Source organism: Pithys albifrons, chromosome 8 (genome assembly GCF_047495875.1).
Source record: "Pithys albifrons albifrons isolate INPA30051 chromosome 8, PitAlb_v1, whole genome shotgun sequence".
In the NCBI taxonomy this organism is placed as follows: domain Eukaryota; kingdom Metazoa; phylum Chordata; class Aves; order Passeriformes; family Thamnophilidae; genus Pithys; species Pithys albifrons.
Genome location: NC_092465.1, coordinates 8,989,901 through 9,015,316, shown reverse-complemented (window position 1 = coordinate 9,015,316; position 25,416 = coordinate 8,989,901). Strand labels below are relative to the sequence as shown.

General features: G+C 38.7%; 1 protein-coding gene across 1 annotated transcript in view; it reads left to right on the top strand.

Moving 5' to 3' along the window:
- Window positions 1-4,522: 4,522 nt before the first annotated feature.
- The window catches only part of CCDC93 (CCC complex scaffolding subunit CCDC93), a 38,254-nt gene continuing 17,360 nt past the window's right edge, over window positions 4,523-25,416 (top strand). Inside the window, exons 1-11 of the mRNA XM_071562233.1 lie at window positions 4,523-4,684; window positions 5,692-5,805; window positions 7,374-7,468; window positions 9,830-9,941; window positions 12,286-12,384; window positions 13,740-13,796; window positions 17,243-17,343; window positions 18,417-18,456; window positions 19,880-19,972; window positions 20,432-20,482; window positions 21,514-21,600. Coding sequence (XP_071418334.1) covers window positions 4,643-4,684; window positions 5,692-5,805; window positions 7,374-7,468; window positions 9,830-9,941; window positions 12,286-12,384; window positions 13,740-13,796; window positions 17,243-17,343; window positions 18,417-18,456; window positions 19,880-19,972; window positions 20,432-20,482; window positions 21,514-21,600 — 891 coding nt within the window. The 5' untranslated portion in view covers window positions 4,523-4,642. The remainder of the gene's footprint in view (window positions 4,685-5,691; window positions 5,806-7,373; window positions 7,469-9,829; window positions 9,942-12,285; window positions 12,385-13,739; window positions 13,797-17,242; window positions 17,344-18,416; window positions 18,457-19,879; window positions 19,973-20,431; window positions 20,483-21,513; window positions 21,601-25,416) is intronic.

Genomic DNA, 25,416 nt, shown 5'->3' with positions numbered 1-25,416 from the left:
GGAATGTGCATCCACATAGAAACCCAAAGCCTCTCAAAAGTTTCTCAAAAACTGAAAGTAGCCGGAATTAATTACTTGAATATTCTGACCACAGCCTTTTGGTGATATGATCAAAACCATGACACTGCAAAAAGAGAAGTCTGGTAAAAACTTTATCATTCATCAGGTGCTTAGTTATAATGTTCTCTTATTCTCCAGATAGACTGATATGAGAGACATTGCACAGATGACATTGTAGAGAGGAACAGCCACCAATTTTGTCAACTTCTGTTATTTAGATCATGAGGGAGCTGTGCTTTTTTTCTTGCCAGAACTTCCATATTTTCACTACTAGACTATCTTTTTTTGTACAAATTTCACAGGCCATAAGGTCTTTCCTTTTCCTCCTGATTAAAAAAGGAACTATTGCATGGCCCTTTGCTAACTCTGTCATTAAGAAGAAGATCATGAACAGGAGCTTCTTCTGTTTCCACATTCCTTTACTCCCTCCTGTTTTGCCTATGTTTGCCTTGGATTTGGTTGGGATGAACTAACTGGTAAGTGAACTAAAAATCTTTGTGTTCATATTGCCAGTAATGTAATCAAACAATATTTAACATGACACAAACATAATTTTCAAGGGAAAAAATGTCTTCCTCTCTGCCTGTGTGTTTTAAACTATTAAATGCTGAGAATAGGAATTGTTCAGAGAAGATCTTGACTGGACTGGACCTTCCAGCTATCATCCATGGATAGGATAGTGGGCATGTTTAAAACATGACTATTTGCTGTTATATGTGATTGCTGAAAGAGCACAATAACTTGCAAAGCATATTGGTCCATTTGATGGGATGTAATGGTCTGCTGCAGCCTCTGACAGTGGCTACTGTAACAGGTCTGTGACTCCTTCATTTCACAGTGCACAGTCTCACTTCCACTGATGATAATTGGGAATTTGCAGTTGCCTACTGAATGGTTCCCTATGCCTACTACATCTCATGAAATAGATAAAGGGGAGGTGAACTGTAAGGAGACAGGATACAACCAAGACAACAAAGAAAAGTAAATACATGCAGACGAAAATACTGCTGCTGTGCCTGGCAGTATTGCTAATTCCAGAAACCTGGATGAAAACCTTCAAGGCAGGAATAATTTCATTAGGAAGCAGAATGAAAGTTGTCTCTGTGATGGAGCTGCCAGGCAACGAAATGCATTGAAAACAGTGCTGATCCAAGATATGAGTCACAGAACACAAAGAAAATTTGAAACTGACTTTGGAAGGCTTGGGTGTAGTTCCCTACAGTTGGCTTCAGCTTCTCCTGTAACTAGGAATACAACTGGAAAGATGCAGTCATGGTAGTATGGAGATCCATACTCCAATGCAGTCTCTGGGATCCTTTCCATTTACTCTAAGATCTGTCCATGACACCGCATTTTATGGAATGCATAAAAGAGTGTTGTACCCTAACAAGAAGATGCTGTACAAAATATTATTGCACAGGAAGTTATTCTTACACTGTCTGTATTTTATCTTATCTATCTATATCTATATCTATATCTATATCTATATCTATATCTATATCTATATCTATATCTATATCTATATCTATATCCATATATATCTACATCTATTTAGCATCCAGAATTTATGGAAATAAATCTCTTTCAGACCTTCTCGGCATAGAGAATATTGGAAAGTTACTTAAGTTACTTTATTTATCTAACTGTGTCTGCCCTACAAAGTGAGGAGCCCTTGCTGTGGCTGTTACAACTCCATGTCGGGTTTTGTTCTGATTACAATAAGAAACAAATGTGTGCTAAAAGATACAGTGAAACATATTGCTACATTTTCAGCGGCAACACAGTCTGATACCACAAGTCCAGGCTGAACAGTAAGGCTGTTTAAAATAGAAAAAAAAAAAAAAAGAAAAAAAAGGGAAAAAAGGAAGCTCTTTAGCACAGCTTTATGGGATTGAGATTTATGAAATTAAAAATCAAGACAGGATTGCTCAAAGCAACGGCATCAAGAGCCACATTTCACTTACCTTCACGGGATCATAATAGAGCATGGAAAGGGAAAAGACTACACCTCAATATGCAAGAGATTTGCAACCACAAAATCCAAATATCCGAAGGAAGGGAGGTTTTTCTCTTTAGATGGTACCCCTCTTGGGACTCTTTTTAAACCTAATTGGTGTTTAGAAGATTGATTATCCAGATGTCATAGGGGACAACAGCTCTGTCTGGGTAACTGAGTGAATTTGCATCACCATTAGATATTGGGAAGCAATGCCTTTGTAGAGTATTTTATTGAGGTTCAAGTGATCAAAGATGAGTTGTAATAGAGCTACATTTTTGTGTTTTCATGCCTTTTCCTTTCCCAGCTATATGCCAGTTGAAGGAAAATTCTAGCCTTCACTGTAAAGAAGAAAAATGTTTCCAGTCCTTGTGGTTTCACAGACAGAGTGCAAATTAAAATAACCTATTACATTTCTGTAAGTACATCACTTCAGTCGAGCTTTGTGATTTTGGGTTCCAGTTGCATAAGTTCTAAAGTTCATAAGAATTAATTAACCCCGTCTCTATTCTTTGCTTTACTATGCACTAAAAAGCCAGAGAAGTAGTTCTGTTTCCCAGGGCAGATTTGTTCCCTTCCTTGTCTGATACGCAGTTACTACTCAAGCCCCTAGTTCATACTACCCTTGGATTTTTATTTATTGATTTTCTTTAATGTGTTTCTTTGAAAAGGAATTTTGTGACCATATCATGGCTCAGGCAGCTTTTATCCAAGTTGATGTTTCTTTTCAACAGTTACCTTACAACCTACATTGGCTGCTGCACCTGAAGGTCACCTAGATTCATTGCTAACACTCCCCTGTTTCAACCCTTCTCCTTGTCCCTGCTTTTTGTTTCAGTTATCCTCTCCATGGCAATCAAACTGGAGATGTACAGGCAGACGAAAAGGAGATGTGACAAGGCAGACGAAAAGGAGAACACCCATATTGCCCTGGTGACCATGTTAACATCTGGGGCTGCATAACAGTTTTCTGCAGCTCTAATTGAGATGTGGCCTGTGGTTACACCAGGACATGGTCTGATCTGGTCTGCCATATTTTTGCTTTTATTATTATTGTTGTTTTCATTGTTCTGTCAGGGCAGCAGTTGGTATGGACTGGCTCACATATGCTCTGCTGGCCTCCAAGGGATGGGAACACCACTCTTGCATGGCTTCTCCTATTTTTTCATCTCCCTGAGATGCTTCTAACCACAGCCGAGTGCAGACTTTATTTTTTGCAAAGCTCTGTGTATGGCAAAGAGCCTGAAAGCAGAACACCTGTGGTAGACTTGAGAAGAGACCACTGTCAGGTATTTTCAAAGTCGTTGCCAACTAGAATGCTACCCTGCCTCCACACCATGCCATGGTTTGCTACAAGGCTGTTACTTCCCATCAAATCCTTCTGCATTGATGTGATTTTATTCATGAGTCCGAAGTGTGCTGACAACCAGCCCATGCCTGGGCACAGCACCAGCCTCCAGTGCACACCCATCATGCTGCAGGTTCTGCCCAGTGCTGCCAAACCCAGGATGGGACACCAGGTTCCAGCACATCCATGTGCTCACCTTCCCACCAGGCTACGCTCAGACGTGGCCCCATGATGTGTGTCCACTGCTGGGAGGCAGAGGCAGCATCAGATTGCAGTGGTGCCTGCATTCTTCGGCGTGAGAATGGAGCACAAGTCCTATGAAGAATGGCCGAGGGAGCTGGAGGTGTTTAGCCTGGGGAAAAGGAGGCTTGGGGTGACCTCTGTAACTCCCTGACAGGAGGTTGTAGCCACGACAGGGTCGGGCTCTTATCCCGGGCAACAAGACAGGATAAGACACGGACTTAAACTGCAACCGGGAAGGTTTAGATTGGAAGAATTTCCTCACCAAAAGGGTGATTAGACATTGGAATTGAGTGCCTGGGGAGGTGATGGAGTCACTGTCACTTGAGTGCTTAAGGAAAGAATGGACATGGCACCCAGGGCCATGGTCTAAGTTGACACAGTGGTGTTCAGTGATCTCTGAGGTTTCCTCCATTCTAACTGATTCTGTGATTTGGATTCTGTGACCTGTGTGCAGGGCAGAAGACAGCATTTAAGGCCCCGCTTCCGCTGTCGGGTCACCAAAGGGAACCCGGCTGGCCATGAGGAGTGACAGCACCCTGAGGGGCATGAGCGGCCCTGAGGCACCTCGCAGCCACAGAGCACTCAGCAACTTGCCCTCCATGCTGGGGGCGGCCCCAGGCCCTCTAGCAAAAGGAAAAGAACGAAGGACAGAGCGCAAGGCAGGGGCAGCACAGCCGAGGGAGCGCGCCCGGCTCTGAGGGGCCGCGAGCACGGGGGCACCCGGGGGCGCCCCCAGGGGCGCAGCCCGCGGCGGGCGGGGCCGCGGCCGTTCCGCTCCGCGCAGCCCGTCAGTCACATGAGCCACCGCCCTCCTTCCCCCGCACCCCCTCGGCCGCGAATGGCACGGCCCGGATGCGCCTGTACGCAAAGAGGGTGCGGGCGAACCACTGAGCGGGGGCGGGGGAACCCGGCAGCCGCCGGCCGGGAACACCCCTTCGCCGGGGCGCTGCGGCGGCGAGCGGACGTGACAGCGGCGCGGGCGGCGGCGGAGCGCGATGGGGGTCCCGCGGGGGCAGGAGCGCCAGGCCCCGCAGGAGGTACCGGAGCGCTGCTCTCTCCCCCGTCCCCCCGGGCGCTGCCGAGGCGCGGCCGCTGCTCCCGGCCCCGCTGCACTGCCGTCCGCGGGCTCGCCGCCTGCTCCTTCCCGGAGCCTTTCCGGGAGCCCGGCGGTCGCTGCCGTGCCGCGGGCTCGGCCCAGGGGTGCGGGGAGGCCTGTGGGGCTGCCGGCAGAGCTGTGCGGGTCACCTTCGGTGCACCATCGCCGTGCCGTGTCCCCGCTGCCAGCCGGGCTCGTCCGGTTCCCGTGGGAGGGAGGGGAGAGCGGGAGGGTGTCCGAAACACTGGAGGTGGGCAGGGTGTGCAGGTGGGTCCCTGCAGCCCTGATACCCTCCTCTCCGGCCTGGGGTTGAGGTGTACGGAGCTCTGTGCCTCTAGTAACCCGTGTGTGTCCCTGGAGCTATGGGCTTTCATGCCGTAAGGTGGGGACAAAAGCACTGCGATGGAGTGGCTGTGCTGGTGAGGCTCCGGAGCACTGAGGCTGTCCGGGCTGCCTGTCACACTTCACTTTTGTCACTGTTGTGCTTTGAAACTGTATTACCCTCTAAAAGCGGAATTCCGTGTGGATTTCTCCTCCTGTTTTTGTAAAAGGATTATGGAAGTGTGTCCTGGTTTTGGCTGCTGTAGAGGTTAAATTGAGGTGTGTGATTTTATGAACCTTGAAATTGAAAGAAATGTGCAAAATGGAGAATAAATTAAGTGGCTTATGGCAATAGGACAGTCTGTCTAGCTGGAGGCAAGCAGTGGACCAGGAGTTTCAGCAGCAAAACCAGATTAAAGTATTTAACTGGGTGAAAAAATGTGATGTTAAATCCATGTAGAAATGTCTTACCTGTTTCTTTAATGTCTTTCGTATTAACAGCCAAGTTACTTATGGAAGTCAAGGTTTTCCCTGATAGGCAGCCTGTGCTAAGGTTAAGTTAGGAAAATGCTTATTCTTCAAGTGAATGAGAAATGCAGAATTAGTGTTGTGTTGTTTGTTTTTCAGGTTGAAACGAGAGAAGATGAGGAACAAAACATCAAGTTGACTGAAATTCTGGAATTGTTGGTGGCTGCTGGGTATTTTCGAGCAAGAATCAAGGGGTTATCACCCTTTGACAAGGTGAGACCAGTGCAATATTTTTAAGTCCCTTTTTTTCAGTAAATGAGGCTTAGGTAGTTTGCTAGTTTGTTTAGCAGTTCTAGGTGACTTTGTGAAAGACTCTTGCAACCTGTGAGACTTTCCTTTGTAAATAACTCTGCAAATGACCTAGTTTCAGGCAGACAGGACCTCCTCAGCCTTGAAAGACGATTTAGTGCAGCAAGGCCTGTTTTAAAGGAGACAATTGGATGCAACCTAATTGCTTTCTGCTTTTTTGTGGGTGTTACAGCCTGTGGTAGAGTCATATCCATGGAATTTCCCCCCTCTCTCAACTGCAGTTAGAATAACGAGAAAGATTTGATACTTGGAAATCGCCTGGCAATTTTAAAAACAAGTATTCATTAATGAGAAATGAGGAAGTATCTGTGTAAGAAAGCAACAGTTAGCCTAATGAGATTATTTTGTGGCTGTTTTCACATATCTGTAGAACGTCACATATATAACCTTTCATTGTCCCAGAGAGGAAGTATGTGATACTGACAGTGAGCAAAGTTCAGGTTAAAAAGAGATTTCTGAATTGCTTTAGTGCTGACTCTGTGAGAAATTCCTCAACCAAAGGTTGAAAAGACAAAACTACAGCAGCCTTGAAACGGACTCTTCTGTTTCCTGCTCTTTCTTTGATCATAGCACAGCCTCACTTTGCAATGCAATTTTAGTTCTCCAAACTCCTTAGTATTCCTGACTAGGGTCTGTGCACACAGGCACAGAGTAGTTTCAAGGAGACTGCCTTAGGATGTAACATTGTTGCACATGTGTGTAGAAATCAGGTTTCTACTTGCCTAAATACAATGGCAAAGTTACCATTTCATGACGATGCCCGATCTCAAAACACGAGCATTGCTATTGAAAATGATCAAGGTGCTAATGCAGAAGGGATACTGTTTCAGAGGGAAATGTGGGAGAGGTAGTGTTAGAAACCTTGTCAAAACAAGGTTCCCAATTTACTGCATGATTGTTGGTGAGTTACTCCACATTTTAATCCCTTTCTTTGTTCTGTGCCTTTGCATACTTTTAGGTTATCTTGCATATGTGTATGCAAGATTGTCTTTAAATATTTATATAAAGTTGATGAAATGGCTCAGAAGTTTAAATATGCCTAAGTATATCTCAGATTAGGGCCTGAAATAGAGGTTTCTGCAGAGCTGGGCATTTCCCCTGCTGATACTGTGTCTAGCACTTGGTGTTGCAAGTGTCAGCAAGCAAGGAAGAATAGTAGCAAGGGTATATATAATGGTAAATGTATTCATACAGAAATTATTATCCTTGATAAAACTTTGATGTGGTCACTTTTTAGAGATTGTGATATTTAACATACTGCTGTATTTTATAAAGCTAAGAGAGGAATTTAGAATGTCAATAACTGTTTTTTTCATGTGTATTGTATGTAGAAGTTGATATGGTTGTGCTATCCATTTCAGTCTCTCTGTGAGAATACTGAGCATGGAGAGAATGCTAAAGCCTTTAAGATGTGTTTGGCTTTACTTCTTCACTTTAAAATGGAACTAACTGTCCTGTTGCTCCTTTGGTAGGTGGTAGGTGGCATGACGTGGTGCATCACTACTTGCAGCTTCGATATCGATGTTGATTTATTGTTTCAGGAAAACTCTACCATTGGTCAGAAAATGTAAGTTGATTAAATGACAAGGGGGGTATTTTGCTTCTTCATAGGAAAGAGGAAGTGTTCCAGGATGGGGAAGTTACCTGCTATTTGCCTGTTTCTAGGAACGATTTTTAGTCCAGTTTCCTGCTTTTCAAGACTGCCCATTTGCAAAACATTACACAACTTTCTGGGTTTCTCAAACTGTAGTTCCACAAACTCTAAAACTAGAAAGAGGCTTATTTCAAAACAAGCAGTGCTGTTTCTGCTGGGCTGCCATGTGCTTATATCCCTTCTAAGCAGTGAAAGCATTTATGTGGCTCCACACCAAACTGGATTGGGAGCTGATCCTGATTAAAACCTATTAAAAAAAAGAAAAAGAAAATAGTTTTAACATGAATGAATTCCTGGATCCAGTTCTCTGCACAGCTGCACAGATGCTTGTGCTGGCACAAGGAGATGATGCAGAGGCCAAAACAAAGGGCAGAGGGAGACCACTCTGCTGGAAACTGGAGTGCAACATTAGAAGACCTTCCCTGAGTACCCTGTGTCTGCAGTTCTGCTGTTTAAATAACCTCTGGCTCTCTTTTATGGTTCTGGGTTGGAATTGTAGGCATCAGCAAACAGAATTTAAAACATGTCACTGGTGCCAAAATAGTTACCTGCCCCATACTGAGTGGGAGATTTCCTTCCTCAGAGTGACCCAATGAGGCGATTTTGTTGTGATTCATTTCTTGTGCATGGAATTTGCTCATAAGCCAGCTAATTCTTGTATTAGGGAGGTTATAAACATTGTTTGTGCTGAGAAAGAGAACACATTCTAAACACATGTATCTGTGATAAAGGAGCCATAATTAAAATTTGCAGGAAGTAATAATAGCCTGATGAGTTACCATGGCATGGAGAGACTTGTTTGTTTAATATAGTTGAAAAGAAATCTTTCTGTGCTGTTTTCTTCAAAATCATTGAGCACTGGCAAGGCTGTAACACTTTTAAAAATAAAGATTTGTGGGTATTGCCATTACCCTTGTAGATACTCAAATTATCATAGATAAGTAACTACCTAAAGCATTGCTGAGTGCACAGAATTATGTAGAGGCTGGGAGTGAAGATGGTAATGGTAGGTTTTATAATTTCCAGGGGTTTGTAATTGCCGTTGTTGTTATCCATAAGAACAACAGAATAGGAAATAGTTAAGTTGTTCTGAAAATGTTCTGTTATTTTTCCAGCTGACTGGATGCAAAACTGGCAAAACAAAAACCAGGCTCCTTTCCCAAAACAGCAACAATGATTTATTTGTAAATCTGAAGTGTTCAGAATCCCACAAGTAGAGGCTGTTTTGATGTCCATGTAATGTTTATATTGGTGGTGGCTCAGGACTTCTGTGGTGTTCTTGAGATAAGGGCAAGTTAATTGTTTTTTCACAGTATTATTCCAAAGACATTGTGATGGTCTCCTGATATTTAATTGCTGGGTGGAAATAAACATGGAAGCATACATGAGGAGAGAATCTTGCATCTATTGGATAAATAACTTTTGTTTTAATTTGCATTTGATTGTGCATCACTTCCTGTTAATAGGTATAACATTTCAGGCTCTCTTCCCAGGCTTTGGTCACTGTCTCATCTCTTGCTCCACTTTTGTTCTTCCAGTTGTCCATTTGGGCAGTACTAAATAGCACTGAGCTCAATACTAGACCAGTTAATCTTTTTCCTTTGTGGAGAAATAGCTTTGGTTTTCCTAGTAAAGTTTTCATCCTTGGTAATGACATCTACTTTAAAAAAGTACTTGGCATCACTGGCAGCAAAAAAATTGCCCTAAAATAAGGGATTCAGTGGAAACAGAATAAAATTTCTGTAGATGAATCCCTTGGGGAAGGGTAATTCTTTCACTTTACCAGCTCCTGGTACCTAAGCTATGGAATGACATAGTTGCCAGCAAATTCAGTTTTACTGACTTGAAAACTATGTGAAGTACATTGTGTACTTATCTTCTAAGTGCAATATATATATAAAAATCATAAAGTTTCAGGACTAACATCAAGGTATGTTTTAGGACTTCTGCCAAACAAAATTTTAAGTCCTTACATTTGATTCTATATCTTTTTTGAGTGCGTATCATTGACTTAATATAACTGCTTTTAAAGCTAATGTCTCTTCATGTGGGCATATACTACAATATGCAAAGGTGTTTGTAGATGTATTTTACGTGGGTATTTTGTCTGACCAGACATGCAGATCTTAAATTCTTGTGTGTAATACTATAAACAAAACAACTGTATATAGTGGAAGCTACTAGAGGAAACTTATGAACTTATTTGCAAAAATAAATTGTAATTTACAAAAGAAAATTGTAACATATATCCCTGTTTTTGTTGTTTTATAATAGTGCCTTAACTGAAAAAATTGTGTCAGTATTACCAAAAATGAAGTGTCCTCATCGTTTGGAGCCACATCAGATCCAGGGACTGGATTTCATTCATATATTTCCCGTTGTACAGGTAATAATTTTATGGTGTATTGATAGTTTGCTGAAAAAGGCCATAAAACTTGCATAAAAAATTTAACAAAGCTTTTTATTATTGTTTGGGTCTTTATTTAACTTTGGAATTAATAGTCTCAGAGAAGTAGTTTAATGTTTTTCAAGAATGGAGTGATAGAATCCTTAAGTATCATTTGATCCATATTTGAGAAGAACACAAATCAGACTCTAAATTCTTTGAAATGGAGTCAGAGTCTGCCTTTTGTGAAACACCTGCTTAAAGAAAGTGAAGTTTAAACTTGTTTTGGTATCTGATAATCTACATTGCCAGACTAGGAAATAGAACAATAGGTGGAAAATGCATTGCTCTGACAAGCACCACTAACTGACCATGTGCATAGTTCTCACGTTTATTAAGGTTTAAGCTACCACTTGATGTGTTCCAGTTACGTGTGGTATTTTAAGAATCTTTGGCATGTTGTTATCATTTTTTGGTTTTGCTTTCATCTGCACTCAAAAACATATCTTTGATAGGGTAAATGAAGACTGTTAAGCAAGCTTCTTTTTCGTTAAATATCTCATTACCTCCTGCCTGTGCAGGAATTTAGCAAGTAAGTATTGAATCTAAGTTGCAGTTTGTAAGAATTGGCGAAAACTTCCCAGTGCTCTTTCTTGTTATCTTCTAGTAGGACACTCTTAAGGAAAACCACACTTAAGTGCACTCCCCACAGAACATTCCGTGGTGTGTGCTACTGTTACACTGTGCTTTCAAACTGTTCTCATGCTGCCTAAGGTGGAAAGTTTGTATCTTGTTATTTGACTTTTGAATTCTGAAGTCTTATTTCCGACTGGAAAACAAATAAACTTCCAATCCAGGTGAATTTCTTGCCCTGGTCACTTGATGACAATGAATGGTTGCATTTTTCAAATACCAGGCTTCTTTCACAGGAAAATACTACTCCTGCTCTAAGACCTATAGCACTAGGTGTTTTTTTCTCTGAGCTGCTATATCTAAAATCCTGGTTTGGGATATTCCCTCTGGAAAGGAGAAATATTAATTCTAAGCAGGAAGGAAATCTGCTTCTGTGTTTCTCTGCGAACAGTGATTCTCAGTAGCTGGCCAGTAGGTGGTATAGCTGACCCATACTTGATGAAGAACTCTTTTTTTTTTTTTATTGGTTTAGTTTTTGTTTGTAGAGGATATTTTTTCAAAAGTTGTGGCTTTCTGTGAGGTCCCTGTGAAGCTCTGCCTGCTCCAAATACTGTGGATTCCTCATTTCATCCCAGCCAAGATAGGCTTTCAAGAAAATTTGCTGGTGTCACCAGTGTACTCTGTTCTGAAAAAGACAATGCAAGAGCCATAAAATGCTGACTACCCCATGTGGGAATTATGTATTTCATAATGACAATTTAATGCCCTGTTAAATTCAAGATTTCACTTGCTATCTGTAAATTTCAAATCAATGCCCAAATAATAAAAAAACTCACTCTCCTGCCTAGCATTGTGTCCCAATGCCTCTTGCACTATGCAAACTACTCTGGTGGTCTTGATAGGAAAAATTTAGAAGAATCCTTCCATGCAAGAGGAAATTAAACCAATCTGGCTTACTGCCAGAGACTGTAGCAGAACTTTAGAAAAAATAATTAAAAAAAACTCATAACAAATATTCCCGTGGGCGAAAATGTTGCTATTCTTCCTAAGGCATTGTACTTTTGTTCACAGACAAGAGTATGTACACAAACTTGTGTTGAGATGTGCTTTGTAATTAATAGTCTACATTTTCATCTCTTGTTGTCATCATCTTCCCCTCACTTTCCAGGGGTTCATGGTTATAACACAGGAAACAGTTGCTGGTTCAAACTTGGATCCCAAGATTGATCTCATCTCTTGTGTGACCTCCTGCACGGGCTGTCAACAGCCCACAAGATTTATCTTCTCCAACATTGTTTAAAATGTACTTCAGTATTTTGTGGCTTTTTGTGTGGTCTTATAAATGTCAGAAGAAGTCTTTTTTCTTACACAGGCATGTGGTTCTTCATGAACACTTCATAGACTTGAAGATACGTCTTTTCACAGTGGAGCTGTAGCTTTTTATACCAGCGAGTGATCTGTAGTAGGAAAATTTCATAGAAGAAACATATGCACAAAATAAGAAGAAATGTGTTTATAAAATACCTGATGCTGAATCATTTTGTTAGGATTAGGTCCCTGAGTTACCATGATTACAAATAAATCACATGTTCTTGTTTCTGTGCTTAAAATATGCTTTTAGCTTTTATCTTGCATTAAAAATAATTACACAGTAGTTTAGTGTTTGCTGCTGTTATTCTTCCTTTTTCAGCTGATACAATTTTCTTTTCAGTGGCTGGTGAAACGTGCAATAGAAACAAGGGAAGAAATGGGAGACTATATCCGTTCTTACTCTATATCACAATTTCAAAAAACTCACAGGCTGCCAGAGGTAAGAGGAAGCCAGTTCTTGTTTCTGTTGTAATATGTCACATACTCAGGTGCAGTACCAGTGTCACAGCTTTGAAATCAGCACAATACACCAGAGTTGCTTTTGCTCTCATTTGTTATTCCGTCCTAAAGGAATCTCTTACAAATTCATCCAGAAGAAAATTTAATTGTTACTGTGACAGAAAGTTTGTAAATCCCAGTTAACTTTTGCTTATTAATTGTCTTAATTTTTCCGCAATATTTGGTACTTGTCTGTCAGTCTGGCTACTCAAAAACATCCAGGGTGCTGTGGAGAACCTGATGTAGCTATTTAAGAATTGACATACTGTTACTGCTGTGTAATTCGGGGTTTGTTTCAGGGTGCTCAAAATGAGCTTTTATCTCCCTCCAAATGTCAGAATTTGTTCTTGAAAACTAGATTGCTGAAAAACTTGGGGAAAGAGAGATGGGGGGACAGGTTTGGATTAAAAGGAAATATATTTGTCTCTGTAAAATATGGCCTCCAGAGCAGTGAGAGGTGCAGTTTTATCTGGACTTGTAGTGGTAAGAGCAACATTGCACTGTTTGAGATATACCTTGGTCACATTCCTTCACCTTCTGATAATAGTCAAATGCTGCCCACATTGAAGTGAAACACTTAGAACAGTGTTGGATCCTCTCTTATTCCTGTTCTGCAGTAATAAGATGAAGTTTCCTTCATATAAGAGGAGAGGTGGAATGAGCTTGAATATGTGTCTGTAGTGCAGAGCCATCAGTTTTGTTCATTCCATATTTAACACCTAGAGTCCATGTTTTGTCTCTTAATTTATTAACACTATTAAAGGTAGATGTCCCTAGTATTGGGATAGACAGATTTAATTATCTTGAGTGGTCTGTATTTCGTTTTGGGGTTTGTGTTTTTTTTTGTTTTGAGGTTTGTTTTGTTTTTAGTGTGTGTGTGGTTTTTTGTTTGTTTTGGGTGGCGGTTTTTATTATTTTTAATGCTTAGAAACTAAAATTACTGTAGAGGACACTGCTATTTTCCATGTTGAGCCTATCCCAACTTTATTTCTTTATAGTGTAGTAAAGATTGGAGATCCCAGTAGTGAGCTGGAATTCCATTTGTGTCAGGTCCTGTATAAGCAGAGACCTGAAGGACTGCAGATCTGGATAAATTTTTAAAGTTTTAAAGTACCTACCTACCATCTGATGACAGAAATAAGTACTTTTCTGTGTTACAGGAAATCCCTAACATTTCACCAAATAATTGGGCAACTCAGAAACTGTTTGACAACTTGGTTTCACAGAATCATTACAGTGGTTGAGATCTGATCTCCATTCATGGTATTTTTTATCACCTCCATTAATGTCTTTCAGGATGATGAATTTATGCAAAGGAAAGAGAAGGCTATCAAAACAGTTACTGATATATTTGTAAGTATCTTAGAATGTTTTTTTCAGATCAAGAAGCAGGTGGTTTTAATAATGAAATGGTGGTAGTCAATTCTGTTTAATGCAGACAGTCCTGAGTTTTCTCATGAGAAGATCCCAGTTAACTTACATGTTGAGCTTCTTTCTTAGAACAGGTCTCAAATGCCAGTATATCAGATGGAAAACCTTTTAGGTGTGCACTGTATGAGTAAATAAACCATATCAACTGCCTGCACAGAGTGTGGAATTCCACACTATCAAACAAAAGTCACAGGCTATGAAACTCTCAGCAGGCTGTTTGTTTGAAGATATCAGCAGTTGGACCATTCATCTTGAAATTAATATAATGATAATCTCTTCAATTTAAATGTCTGCATTTCAAAACCAGTCATTTTACTTTTTGTAATTAGCAGTGAAAGTATACACCCTACTTCAGAAATGTTTTCTTCAAGTAGCAAATGTTGGTTGGGAAAGGTGGTATCACCTGTGCTCTCCCTCTTCAGATGCAGATCTTCTAACTCTTGGATAAACTGCTTGTTTATGTTTTTGGAAAGCTTGTTCATGAATATTACAGAGTGACACGTAGCATATCTAGTCTCTCTCACTGTCTCATACCCGAGTTCAGCTGCATAGCTGGAAACTGGTGTTTCTGTCCCCAGAGTTTATGTTGCTACTTTTTAGTTTCCTTGTTTGTTTGGGACCGTCAGTTCACCATTTCTGACTCCCAGCAGTTTGTTACCGGGTGGGTTTTTTTTACCATCTTGATAAATTTCAGGCCAGGATTTGAAAAGGGACAAGAAATCTGTGTTTGATTTGAACAGACCATTTTCAGGGCTCCTCAATAGATGGTGAAACCCTGCTCTGCTGTGAAAATCAGTGCTGTTCCAGGTAGCTCTGGGCAGGCACGCTGAACTCTTCATGTACGGGTGGAGATGTCCAATTCCAGTGTAATGAGCTGTGTGAGAGGTTGTGCAGCAGACCAGACAAGTCATCTTAGTCTTTTATCAGGTTTTGGAGGTAGTTGTTTTTCTATACAAATGACCTGAGTGCTGCTAAGCCTAACTTATGTGGTTGAATTACAGTGTATGTCTATAGAATAATGTTGCTATGAAAGTCTCCTGGCAATGACCAATGCAAATCCCTTCTTAATCTATTTAAATAATTACTTGTTTTGAAAATTTCAGTTAGTCTCTTAAGTCTTGTTCTTTATGGTTTGATTGTGTTTTTTTAATTACTAGCAGACTTAAAATGAGTCTTTTACTCCACCCAGAAATACTTGTCTTTCCACTGAGACATGTTTTCTGTTCTACAAGTTACCTCCCCTTCTACATAGATATCATTGCATTTTTATGCACCTGCACAACCCTTTAAATTGAGAAAGAATGCAAACCTGTGGGATAAATCAAATTCTAAGTGTATGTCCTATCAAGTAGCACTTGAAATTCGTTTGGTTTCTGCTTATTTTCAATTTTCATAATAATTGTCCTAATTTTTAAAGTTTGTCTTTAAATAGCACTGCAGAGTCTGGACCCAAGTGGCTGATGGTGACCTTGTCACTGAAGAGACAGAAACAAAGTAATCACAATGCTCTTTCAGGACACCCATACCTAGAGATTTCAGTGTCATTTGGAAATATACAGAAGATATTTGATTAGCAGTGGTGAAGGGTTCTCTTTGGTTTCTGAGAAACAGAAGTGGTTTCAAGGCTTAGTTTTAGTGTTCTATTAATTTGTATTCTGTCTTCTCTTCTGGGTCACAACAGACCTCTAGTTTTTAGGTGCATCTTTGTGGTACATGAAGTTTTTGACATTTGTTCATCTTTGCTCAGGGTATCTTTAGACAAACACCTCTTCCTTAAATACGTGAGCTCCATCAGGATCATGTCTTCTACAGCTGGCACTTGATCTTCTTAACAAAAGATTAGTTCATGAGATCTTTTAAGGCAACAAGGCATGAGTACAGTCTAGAAGAACACAGAATGTATTTTCAAAGGAGACCGTGCACAGGCTTTCCTATCTATCCATAAGAACTGGAAGAAGAAGGTGCCTATTAGATGAAGGTTCTTTTGCAGGTCACCTTTTAATCATTATGCATGGGAATTGGAAGAGAAATCCACTATTGTAAAAGCGGATCAGCAGGTGTGAAAGATTAGTTTGTTGTCTGAATTCATTATTATGACTCTGGTCTGAGGACATACCTTTCTTTTCTCAAAGGGACAGCACACTGAGATTTGTAGTCATGACCAGGCCTAAAAGTTGGGAAAGGGAATAATTAATATCAATAATGGTTATTGGAATAAGAGCTGCTGCTTCTGAAAGGTGGCTGCCCAGTGAATTGAGGTTATCTTGCAGTGGTTTTGTTCAACTACTCAATTACCAGATGCCAAGACTAATGCTTATGGTATGATGCCCACATTTCATATAGCAAAGGAATAAAATAGAGTGCCATCATAAAAGCTATAATTATTTTTTATTGCTTACATTGCCTCTCTGTTGGTGTGAATGTACACACCTACAGAGAAGGTAGAATCCTTGGTCCTAAAAAGTGTTTTCATGTGACGGTCAAAGGTGTAGCAAGATTGAATAGCTGGGAGCAAAGATGACAGAAATTAAGATTAGATATGAAGTAAAAATTGCAAAGGATAACAGAAAAATTCAGGAGAAACTTGCCAAGAAAGAATGTCAATTTTCACTTGTTTGAAATCTCCACTTTGGAATTACATGTCTTTGAAATAGATTGAAAGCTATTTCAGCAACGTTATGGTGCAGGAACTGCTTGTTGAAAATAATGGTTTGTCTTGTACAGAAAGCCAGAACAAGCAAAAAATATTCTTCCTTTTGTTTTTAAATTGGAAGCAACTCTATCAGCACAAAATAGTACTTGTCCATCCTTGTTTTATTTCATGGGCTTTTGTCCAGCTATTGGATCACACTGGGATAGCATGAGATGGAATGATTTTACTACCAAACTTCTTAAGATATTTTTTTCCAATGAAATCTGCACTAAGTCCATTGTAACCTGGGATCACTAAGTAAAAAATAATTGCATTTACTTATCTAATCAGTTTACAAATAGAATTAACTAACAAAGGAGGAAATGTTTCTAGACACTGGCATTAGCCAAATCATTTTAATAGGTGTTGAGTGTGTTCTTTTTGCCTCTTCTTTCAACCATGACAAAAGAGATGGTTGAGAGATTATGTTGTTGTTAAATATACATTTATCATTTTTTTAAAAACCTGGAAAGGTTTTTTTCCTATACAAAATTGTTTAAAAATTAATTCAATAAGGTGCTATAATGTAATTCCATAAAGAGAAACTGAGGGATATTTATTTGGGTAAGTACATTGAGTTGGAAAGCAAACGGTGTGTATATCACTCTAGACAGCAATTCATCATTTATTTTAGAAAAGCCTTTTACAAGCTCTGAATTAATTCACTGTCTTACAGGAGGTTTACAAACCCCAGAGAAAATACAAACGTCAGAAGGGAGCTGAGGAACTGTTAGATGAGGAATCAAAGGTTCATGCTACACTTCTCGAATACGGCAGGTGAAAGGCTTAATTTATTTCTCTGTGGATTTTGTATTGTGTGTGTTACAAGCATTATGTACAAAATTCAGATTGTGCTGGGTTTTTTCCTACTGCTTCAGATTGAACTATTTGAGATGTGCTCCTGTTTGGTTTCAGAATTTGTTTACTTACTGTGTAAATTCTCTGGGGACTGGACAGTCCTCATGTGTACAAACCATGTTTTTTTACAATGGAAACCCAAGTTCAGACTTTATGCTCTTAGTAGAACATTAATTTTTTAACATACTTCTTCTTTGTATTATAAAAATGGCTTAAATTCATGATCCTTCTAGGTAGTGTGTGTCAGTCAATATAGTCCTTTTGCAAGCAATTCCCAGAAAGTGTGGGGGGGAAGGAGCTGCAGTTGCTTCTTTTTGTAATTCTGATGTGGTTGTTGCATCAGGAGGCTGAATCACTGTTTAGTCGTCTTTCTTTCTGCAAACTTTGTTACCAAGGTTTTCACTTTTCTATTATGTTTGAAAGTCCCTCTGGTTTACTGAGAGCTCTCCAAACACAAAAAAAGGAAGTTACAGAGCTTCTGTTTCTAGTTTCTATTTCCAGTTTTCACAGTTTAGTGATAAGGACAGCTTGTCTGTTCTCTGAGCTCTTCATACTTAATGAGTGTGTATGACATTTGAATTCCATTTTGTATCTTCTGTGGCTTCTTCTCCCCCAAAGCCATGGATTTTTATATATTTGTCTCATTATTTTGATATCTTCCTTTTAACAGTAACATGGGCTATAGTATAACAGCTCAGGATCAACTTCCAAATGCAAAGAGGGCATTGCTTTTTCCTTTCATGAGCTTTACATGACAGTATTTTCTGAAGAGTCAAGATTTGCAAATCATGATGGAAGGAGTAGTTGGAACTGAAATCGTTCTCTAAATATGCTTCAGTACGTGCTTATTTAGTTTATTTGAAACATTCCAAAGCTCACCTGAATCTGGCTGATAGTGCATATCTTATGTTGAAAACTGATAGAAATGTAATGTATTTGTGGAAATTGTAAACAACCATCTGTTTCCTTCATTTTTCCTGTTTTTCTTTTAGGAGATATGGATTTAGCAGACAAGCAGGAAAAACAGAACAGGTAAAAAATAAAATAATTTAAAATACTCAAATTGTGGTCAGAATTGTGTTGTTGAAGTGTTGGTTACTGTTAGATCTTAAAAGAATACAGCAGAATGCAGCTGTAATTTCTATTATATACCATCTCTTAAATTAAAACTTCTAACTGGAATTAAAAATCTGCATGCCATAAAAGATGCAATTGATTACCCTTTTTTAAAGGATTTCCTTCATCTCTGCTTAGAGATCATATTTTTCAAGCATTTGGGGATTTTGCTTAAAAGAAAGAGGGTTTGGGTGTTGTTTTTGTTTTGGTTCTGTTTTGTTGGGGTTTTTTTGTGAGGTAATGACATATCCTGTCTGTTTAGTCAGCATCTTTTAACTAAGTGTTCCATAATGTGATCATTAAAGGGGTTTTGTTTTGAAAGACTCATTCAACTTGGTAAGAAGTATTGTAGATGTTTATTACAGAACGGGCTGCTTAATGTGATAGAGAAACATGATACCATGCTGTAAATAGATCATTTGGCTTCTTGAAAAGTAGCATCCTTGCCTTTGATGATTATGGAATCTTAAAATGTCCTTGTCAGAGTATCTACTATTTCAGTGTACATATTAATTTGTCTACAAGCTTTTATTACAGACTGAGATAATTAAAATAATGCATTAAGCATGTCATGGGCCCAGCAATACACTGACAATATTAAAGTTGCCCTTCATCATCTCAATATTCCACATACAAATTTCCCATTTAAATTTTAAAAATGGAGATGTTTCCCAATCTTGGCATTCCTGTTTTACCCTCGAAGTAGCTGTCAGGTTGCATTCATGTTTATTGAGTTAAATTTCTTTCTTCTAAAATACTGTTGACTTTGGGATGTTGTATATTAGATGGTCCTCATGATTGCTGTGGGAATTGAGTCTCCAGTAAGGCAGAAGTAGACAATGAAATAGGCAGGTTAGTGGTGCAATGGAGTGACCTAGAAATTGAATCTGTCTATCACCAGTTGTCATTAATTAAGTGGCATGAGTTCTTCTAACAGGTTTACACTTTTTTGTGTCATGTGTTTGTTATACCAATATTAAGTTATAAAAACTATTTTTGTAAAAAAATTAAAATTCAGCCTTCTCCTATGTAGCACTCATTGTATTTTGGGGTAGCTAGTTGTCTTCTGAGGTTAGTAGCTCTCGGAAGGAAGGCTGTGAGATCAGAAATCTTTGCACCAGATGTGTCCATAGGAAGCCAGAGACACAGCTGGAATAGTCAGAGAAATCAGGGAAGCCTACATTGCAGCTGACATGATTTGGAGTGTGAGGATGTTCGAGCAGCTGAAATGTATTAATAAAAACAGATCGGCTACATTCCAGTTTTCTCCTTGATGTCTTTCTTAACACTTTAGAAAACTGGAACTAGATATAATAGTGTCTTAATTTTTCTTTCAAAGGCTGAAGATAAAAAATTGGCATTACCTGCAGGGGTTGCAGCAGCAGGAAAAGCTGAGCCTTGTGATGAGGACGACCTTCAGGCTGCTGAAGAGGTGTGCCACAGACACATGGATGTTACTGATGTGGGGGGAGGGCGGCAGTTACACTGCTCAGTTGTTCTCCAGAAGAAGAAAAAATTATTAGTCAAAGTGAGAGTTGTTTCCTACAGGAGAATATGGAACCTGAAATTGATGTACAGAAATGTTTGTTGGTGTTTAATACCCAAAAATGCAATTTTTGCTTTGGAATTGGAGCATTTTTAAAAGGTTGGGGTTTGGTTGACAGTGGGAGGTGAATAATCTCAGTGAATGTGTACTGTTATAAGGAACTTCCCTTAAATTTGGTAACTTTAGCCACTTCTTCTTTAACTTTCATAGATTTAGTGCCCCATTACATGTATTAAAATACACATTATATGATACTAATTGTACACATGTATCCCTGTCCCTGACAGAAAAAGCTAAATAATAGAAGTTAAATTGCTATGCATAAATCTTCATGCTTTGCTTTAGCTTCGCATTAAAACCTTGATGACTGGAATGGCAGCAATGGCAACAGAAGAGGTAAGCAACATTTAAAATGTTACAGTTTTGCTTAAATTATGGTTGATATGTGGCAGTTTTTGCTAAAATCGGGCTACTGTTCGAGGTCTGAAGTCTTGGAAGGATTGCATTTAAATTTTCATAGGGAGAATGCAATAAAATTGAATTAGGAAGAGTCATTTTTACGAGGCTGATGAGTTCATCATTTGGCTTGAAATGGTAACAACAATATAAATAAGTGCCTCTTTCAATTGCTTTATATAAGGAAAATTTCAGGGGAAAGACATCACTTTGCAGCTGCCTAAGACACATTATGATCTTACTTTCTTCATCTTGTGAAGCTATTCAGAGGAGGAATCCTTTAACTGGGGGAGTGGAGGAAAATTGTATGCCTTTCAAGATGCTTTTCAAAGCACTGATAAATACTTATAAACAACAATGTGAGTGTTAAGACACTGAAAATAGTGGATATGTAATACTGGATATGTATCTTGTTTTCTTAATTGGTTGTGTTTAATGATATAATGGAACTTGTAGTCTGTTCTTATATTTTGATTTCTGGGTGAGAGAACCGGGAAGAAATGCAGTTGTTAAACGTTGTTTCTGTTTATGCTAAAGCCACAAAAGAAAAGGTAGTAGTTACTCCAGTCTCAAAGTCGATTGACATGCTTTCTACTGAAATCCATTATGGAATTCAGTTTTATTTGAAAACTGTTTTTATAACAGGTATGCAGTTTGAAAGGTGGATTCTTGCATATGCCTGCATTCTTAAGAGTTTTATTACTCCAAATGCAAAATGTAGTTTAGAGAATAGAATTAAAATTAAGTTTGTGAAATCTGAATTCAAATTTGATAAAAGGTTTTAAATGAGAATTTTCCATCAGCAAAGTTTTGGGGAATGGAATTTTTCTGCACTTTTCTTCTGATAAGAGATTTTTTTACCCAGTGTAAAAGTTTTTCAAATTTCTGTTAAAATTAGGACTTATGGAAATTGTCATGCAAAAAGTACAGGCAGTTTCAAAACTCCAAACATCTTCTTGACACAATTGCAGGGCAAACTGACAGCAAGCACAGTTGGCCAGATTGTTGGACTGCAGTCAGATGAGATCAAGCAAATAGTGTCTGAATACGCTGAAAAGGTAAGTGTGTCACCTGATTGTGTTTTACCACATCATGTTTGATAACTTGTCAATTTAGGCCTTAAGCTTTCAACTTAATTGCCATGATTCTCTTGAAACACAATTTCATATATGTTTTGGATAGTATTTTAAAGGAATTTAAACATGCATAAGCTTTTGATATTATATTACATATTCCTGAATTACATTCATGAGTAATTTAAGTTTAAGCACTTGCTTAAATGTTTTTTTTCAAGGAAGAAGGGCCAGAGTTGATATCTATTCAAATTACAGGCCTGAACTCTTCATGGATTTTAAAATGTTCGGTGTTAACCATAGAAATACAGTTCTGAGGGCCTGCTCGGGGAAGAATCAGGGCCTCCTCCACTCATATTTTCAGATACTGTCTCACTTGCACTGGGCTCCAATTCTCAGTCATGCCCTGGATCTCTAGTTTTAATCTAGTCTCATCAAACTCAAGCCCTTGTTGCTTTGAGGGGTCAAGGCAATTAAATGTGCACATTTGCTCCATTTATTGTGTTCAACTGTGATTATTTTTGCAGTAATGTGAAAAGAAAATCAGGCTCTTCAAGCAATTAATCCATAGAATACATCACTGCCAGGCATGAGTTATAGGTTGCTCTTATTTGTCCAATAATCTTCTCATATTTCTTCCTTTTCGTTGACACATATGAGGTATGGAGCTTTCCCATCTGAGAGATAAACCCTATAGCTCAACAGAGTCTATAGCAAATTCTTGGCCTTTCTTTATTATAAAGGATTGGAAAAACAGAAGCCCAAGGGTCATATTTCAATGTTACATTTCTTCTGTTCTGAGCGAAGGCAGCAGGACCTTGACTATTACAGTAGAACAATGATTAATACTCTGGAAAGTAAGAAGTGATTCAAGTCAAGCCAAAAATAGATCACTTTTCAAATCTATTGGATGTGATAAAAAAAATCATCGGTGCACAAATTCATGCACCAGGAAAAGAATTAAGAATGTTATCAAGCAGTTTATTGAAACTTCAGCAATGTTTGGATATAATTCTAATAGTTTTAGCCCATTGTAACTACACTTGTCCCGAGCAACACAGCAGTGCTGATTTGTCTACCAGGGTCTTAATAGAATCCACAGGCCCAGTGAAGATAGCTGAAAAAAAATTCTAAATCTGATGTTGCCACATGCCAGGACCTTTCTTACAAGAAGCATTTTTGCAAAAGATCAGTGCATTCCATTTTCTGCATTTGCCTCTCCATTCTGCTGCTGTGTTAACTTGTTGAGTAAACTGGAGGGAGGATTTTAGTGTCATTCTTCAGTTTCTAAACATACTGGCAGAAAATTATTAACATGGCTTTTATCTGTTCATCACCAGCTTTCTAAGGCTAATTATTCAAAGTAGTTTTCATTTAACTGTGTTAAAAGTATTATTCCTCTGAGAATTTACTACAGTCATCTATAACAAGTGGTTTTGCTGGGAGTAGAATAGGAGATAAAACCTGTTACCGGGTAAAGTGAAAAAATGACTAAAGGTAGAATAGTGCTTTATCAAAACTACCCCCTTCAAAAATACCTGAAGGAGAATAGTCTTCAACAGTTTTAAGTGCTGAGAAGTTTACTCAACATATTTGAGGGCTTCTAGAATCCTGTATCAAAAAATGTTATGCTCCCTATAGAGTCAGTAGAAATATCATGCAATAAACCTTTCAGCCACTTAGTATTGTTAGGGTTTGCTTTTTAAAGAAGATAATAAATTGGGTATTTTTATAGTTTTTGACTTGAGGAAATGTGCAAAAACCCTCATAAAGTGAGATTCAGTGGTTTTCATCTTTGGATTCTTGACCCTTGGGAAAGTGTCAAGGAGAAATGATGGCAAATTACATTGAAATGACTGCTAAAGATCTAAGTGGAACTTGACTGAAAAGAGATTTGAACTGATATGGGACTGAAGGGTATTTTGTTGGGGGTTTTTCTTCCCTAGTGGACCTCAGACAGTGGACTTCAAATTGAGGCAGCTATTATGATGTTAACCAGAGATCTAAACCTCTGAAGTCTGTTTGATAGTAGGAGATGGCTGAACCTGAAGAGATAAATAAAATTATTCACTGCTAAGAAGTTTGTGGATTTGTACAGAGACTCCTTTCTTATTTTTTATAGGAATATGAAGTTCTCTAGAGTAATGTTTGAATTCTTTCCTTAATTGTTTGTTTATAGCATGTGTGAGAGAATCTCATCATAAAGAATAACAATAATTGCATGTATTTCCTTCCACTCTCCCATTTAAAATCTTTACATATGAACAGTGGGAGGCAGAGTCTGAAGTCTAGAATTAGTCATTTATTTTGGCTACCAGTTTTTGACCTTCTATAGGTTAGAGATCCTCATGCATAATTAATAAAGTATTTGAATTTATCAAATTCTGCCCTGCAAAATAAGGCTACTAACATTTCATGTTTAACTTGTTTATTTGAATGGCTAAATCATTTTAGGGCAATTGAGCATTTGCAGGGAATGGGGAAGTACACAGAAGTAAGTCTGTACCTGTCAGTGGTGGGGATAATGTGTGTTCACAGAAAAGTTGAAGGATATATTTATGTATCCCTTTTTTCATGTGTAATTGAGGCTCTTATTTTGAGATAGAGTAGCAAAATTCTGATCTTTAGCAGTCAGAGACATTAGGGTTACAGCTTTCTTAAACTATGTTCAAAAGGCAATTGCTGCTCCAGTGTAGTAAGAGACCAGGTAACAAGGTCTAAAGCAAAGTAGCTTCTTTAATTTGTGCTTTCTTCCTTCTGTGCTGAAAGATGGATTTTTCTCCACAACTCAAAACTTTAAAGCTGTAGTGCTGCTGCAGAGCAGATCCTTAGCCCACTGTGACTGCACAAGGCTTATCTCTGGCTTTTTCATTTGCAGACCAGAAGGATTTCCCTGCAGAAACCTCTGTATTATAGTGATGGTTATTTCCCTTTTTCAAAAAGCAAGCTGTAACTGTTCACTTCTTGAGACATGACCATTTTTTTATGCCAAAGCTGTATTTACTGTGTGGGGTTTACTGTTTTTACAACCGTTAGTCTTGGACTGGTTTAGCTCATATGTCTTTCTCTTGCATTTCCATTTTCCTCAATTTGCATGCTATGCATGTAGCATAGGCTGAATGTATGGTAAGAAGGATGGGATTTTGGAATGCATGACATGATGAGGGAATGTGATTTGACTAAATAATGAGGGGAATAAGTAAGTCTGAGTGTGTGTTTGTTGAATAATTCAGTGTTATAGCTGTTGCATTTTTCCCTTTCCCGACAAAGGGAGAGAAAGTATATGAATTGTTGGGTTAAGATGTCAGAACTGGTCTTTTCATGCTGTAGATGTAAAAGTACAACAAACCATTAAGCTCCTCTTCAAATTGAATAACACAGCAAATGGTGAAGAGGAAGACAGGTTTTGCCTCTTATTTTCTTTTAAAATTAAGCTGTTTACCCATCTGCCTAGAGTGGAACGAAGAGCAAATGTGAGTGAAGAGTATGTCATACCTCTTGTAGCATTTTAGCTAATTATACATTGTAGTGGTTTTCAACATTTGGTGATTATTCAGCAACCACTTAGTATTAAAGTCTTTGACAGACTGTAAATTAGCACCTGAAGTACTTAAAAATTAACTGGTTTTCTAGTGAAATATTGGAAAATGGATTAACTAAAAAAAAGGAAATCTGGGTGCATGAAGCAAATTACCAAAACAGATGGATGTGTGGACTTTCAAAAGGCACAAGTAAGTTCTAGGCAAATAATCCCTTAGACATCAAGCTATCACTGGTTTTTAATCAATCTTCTGTCTACTG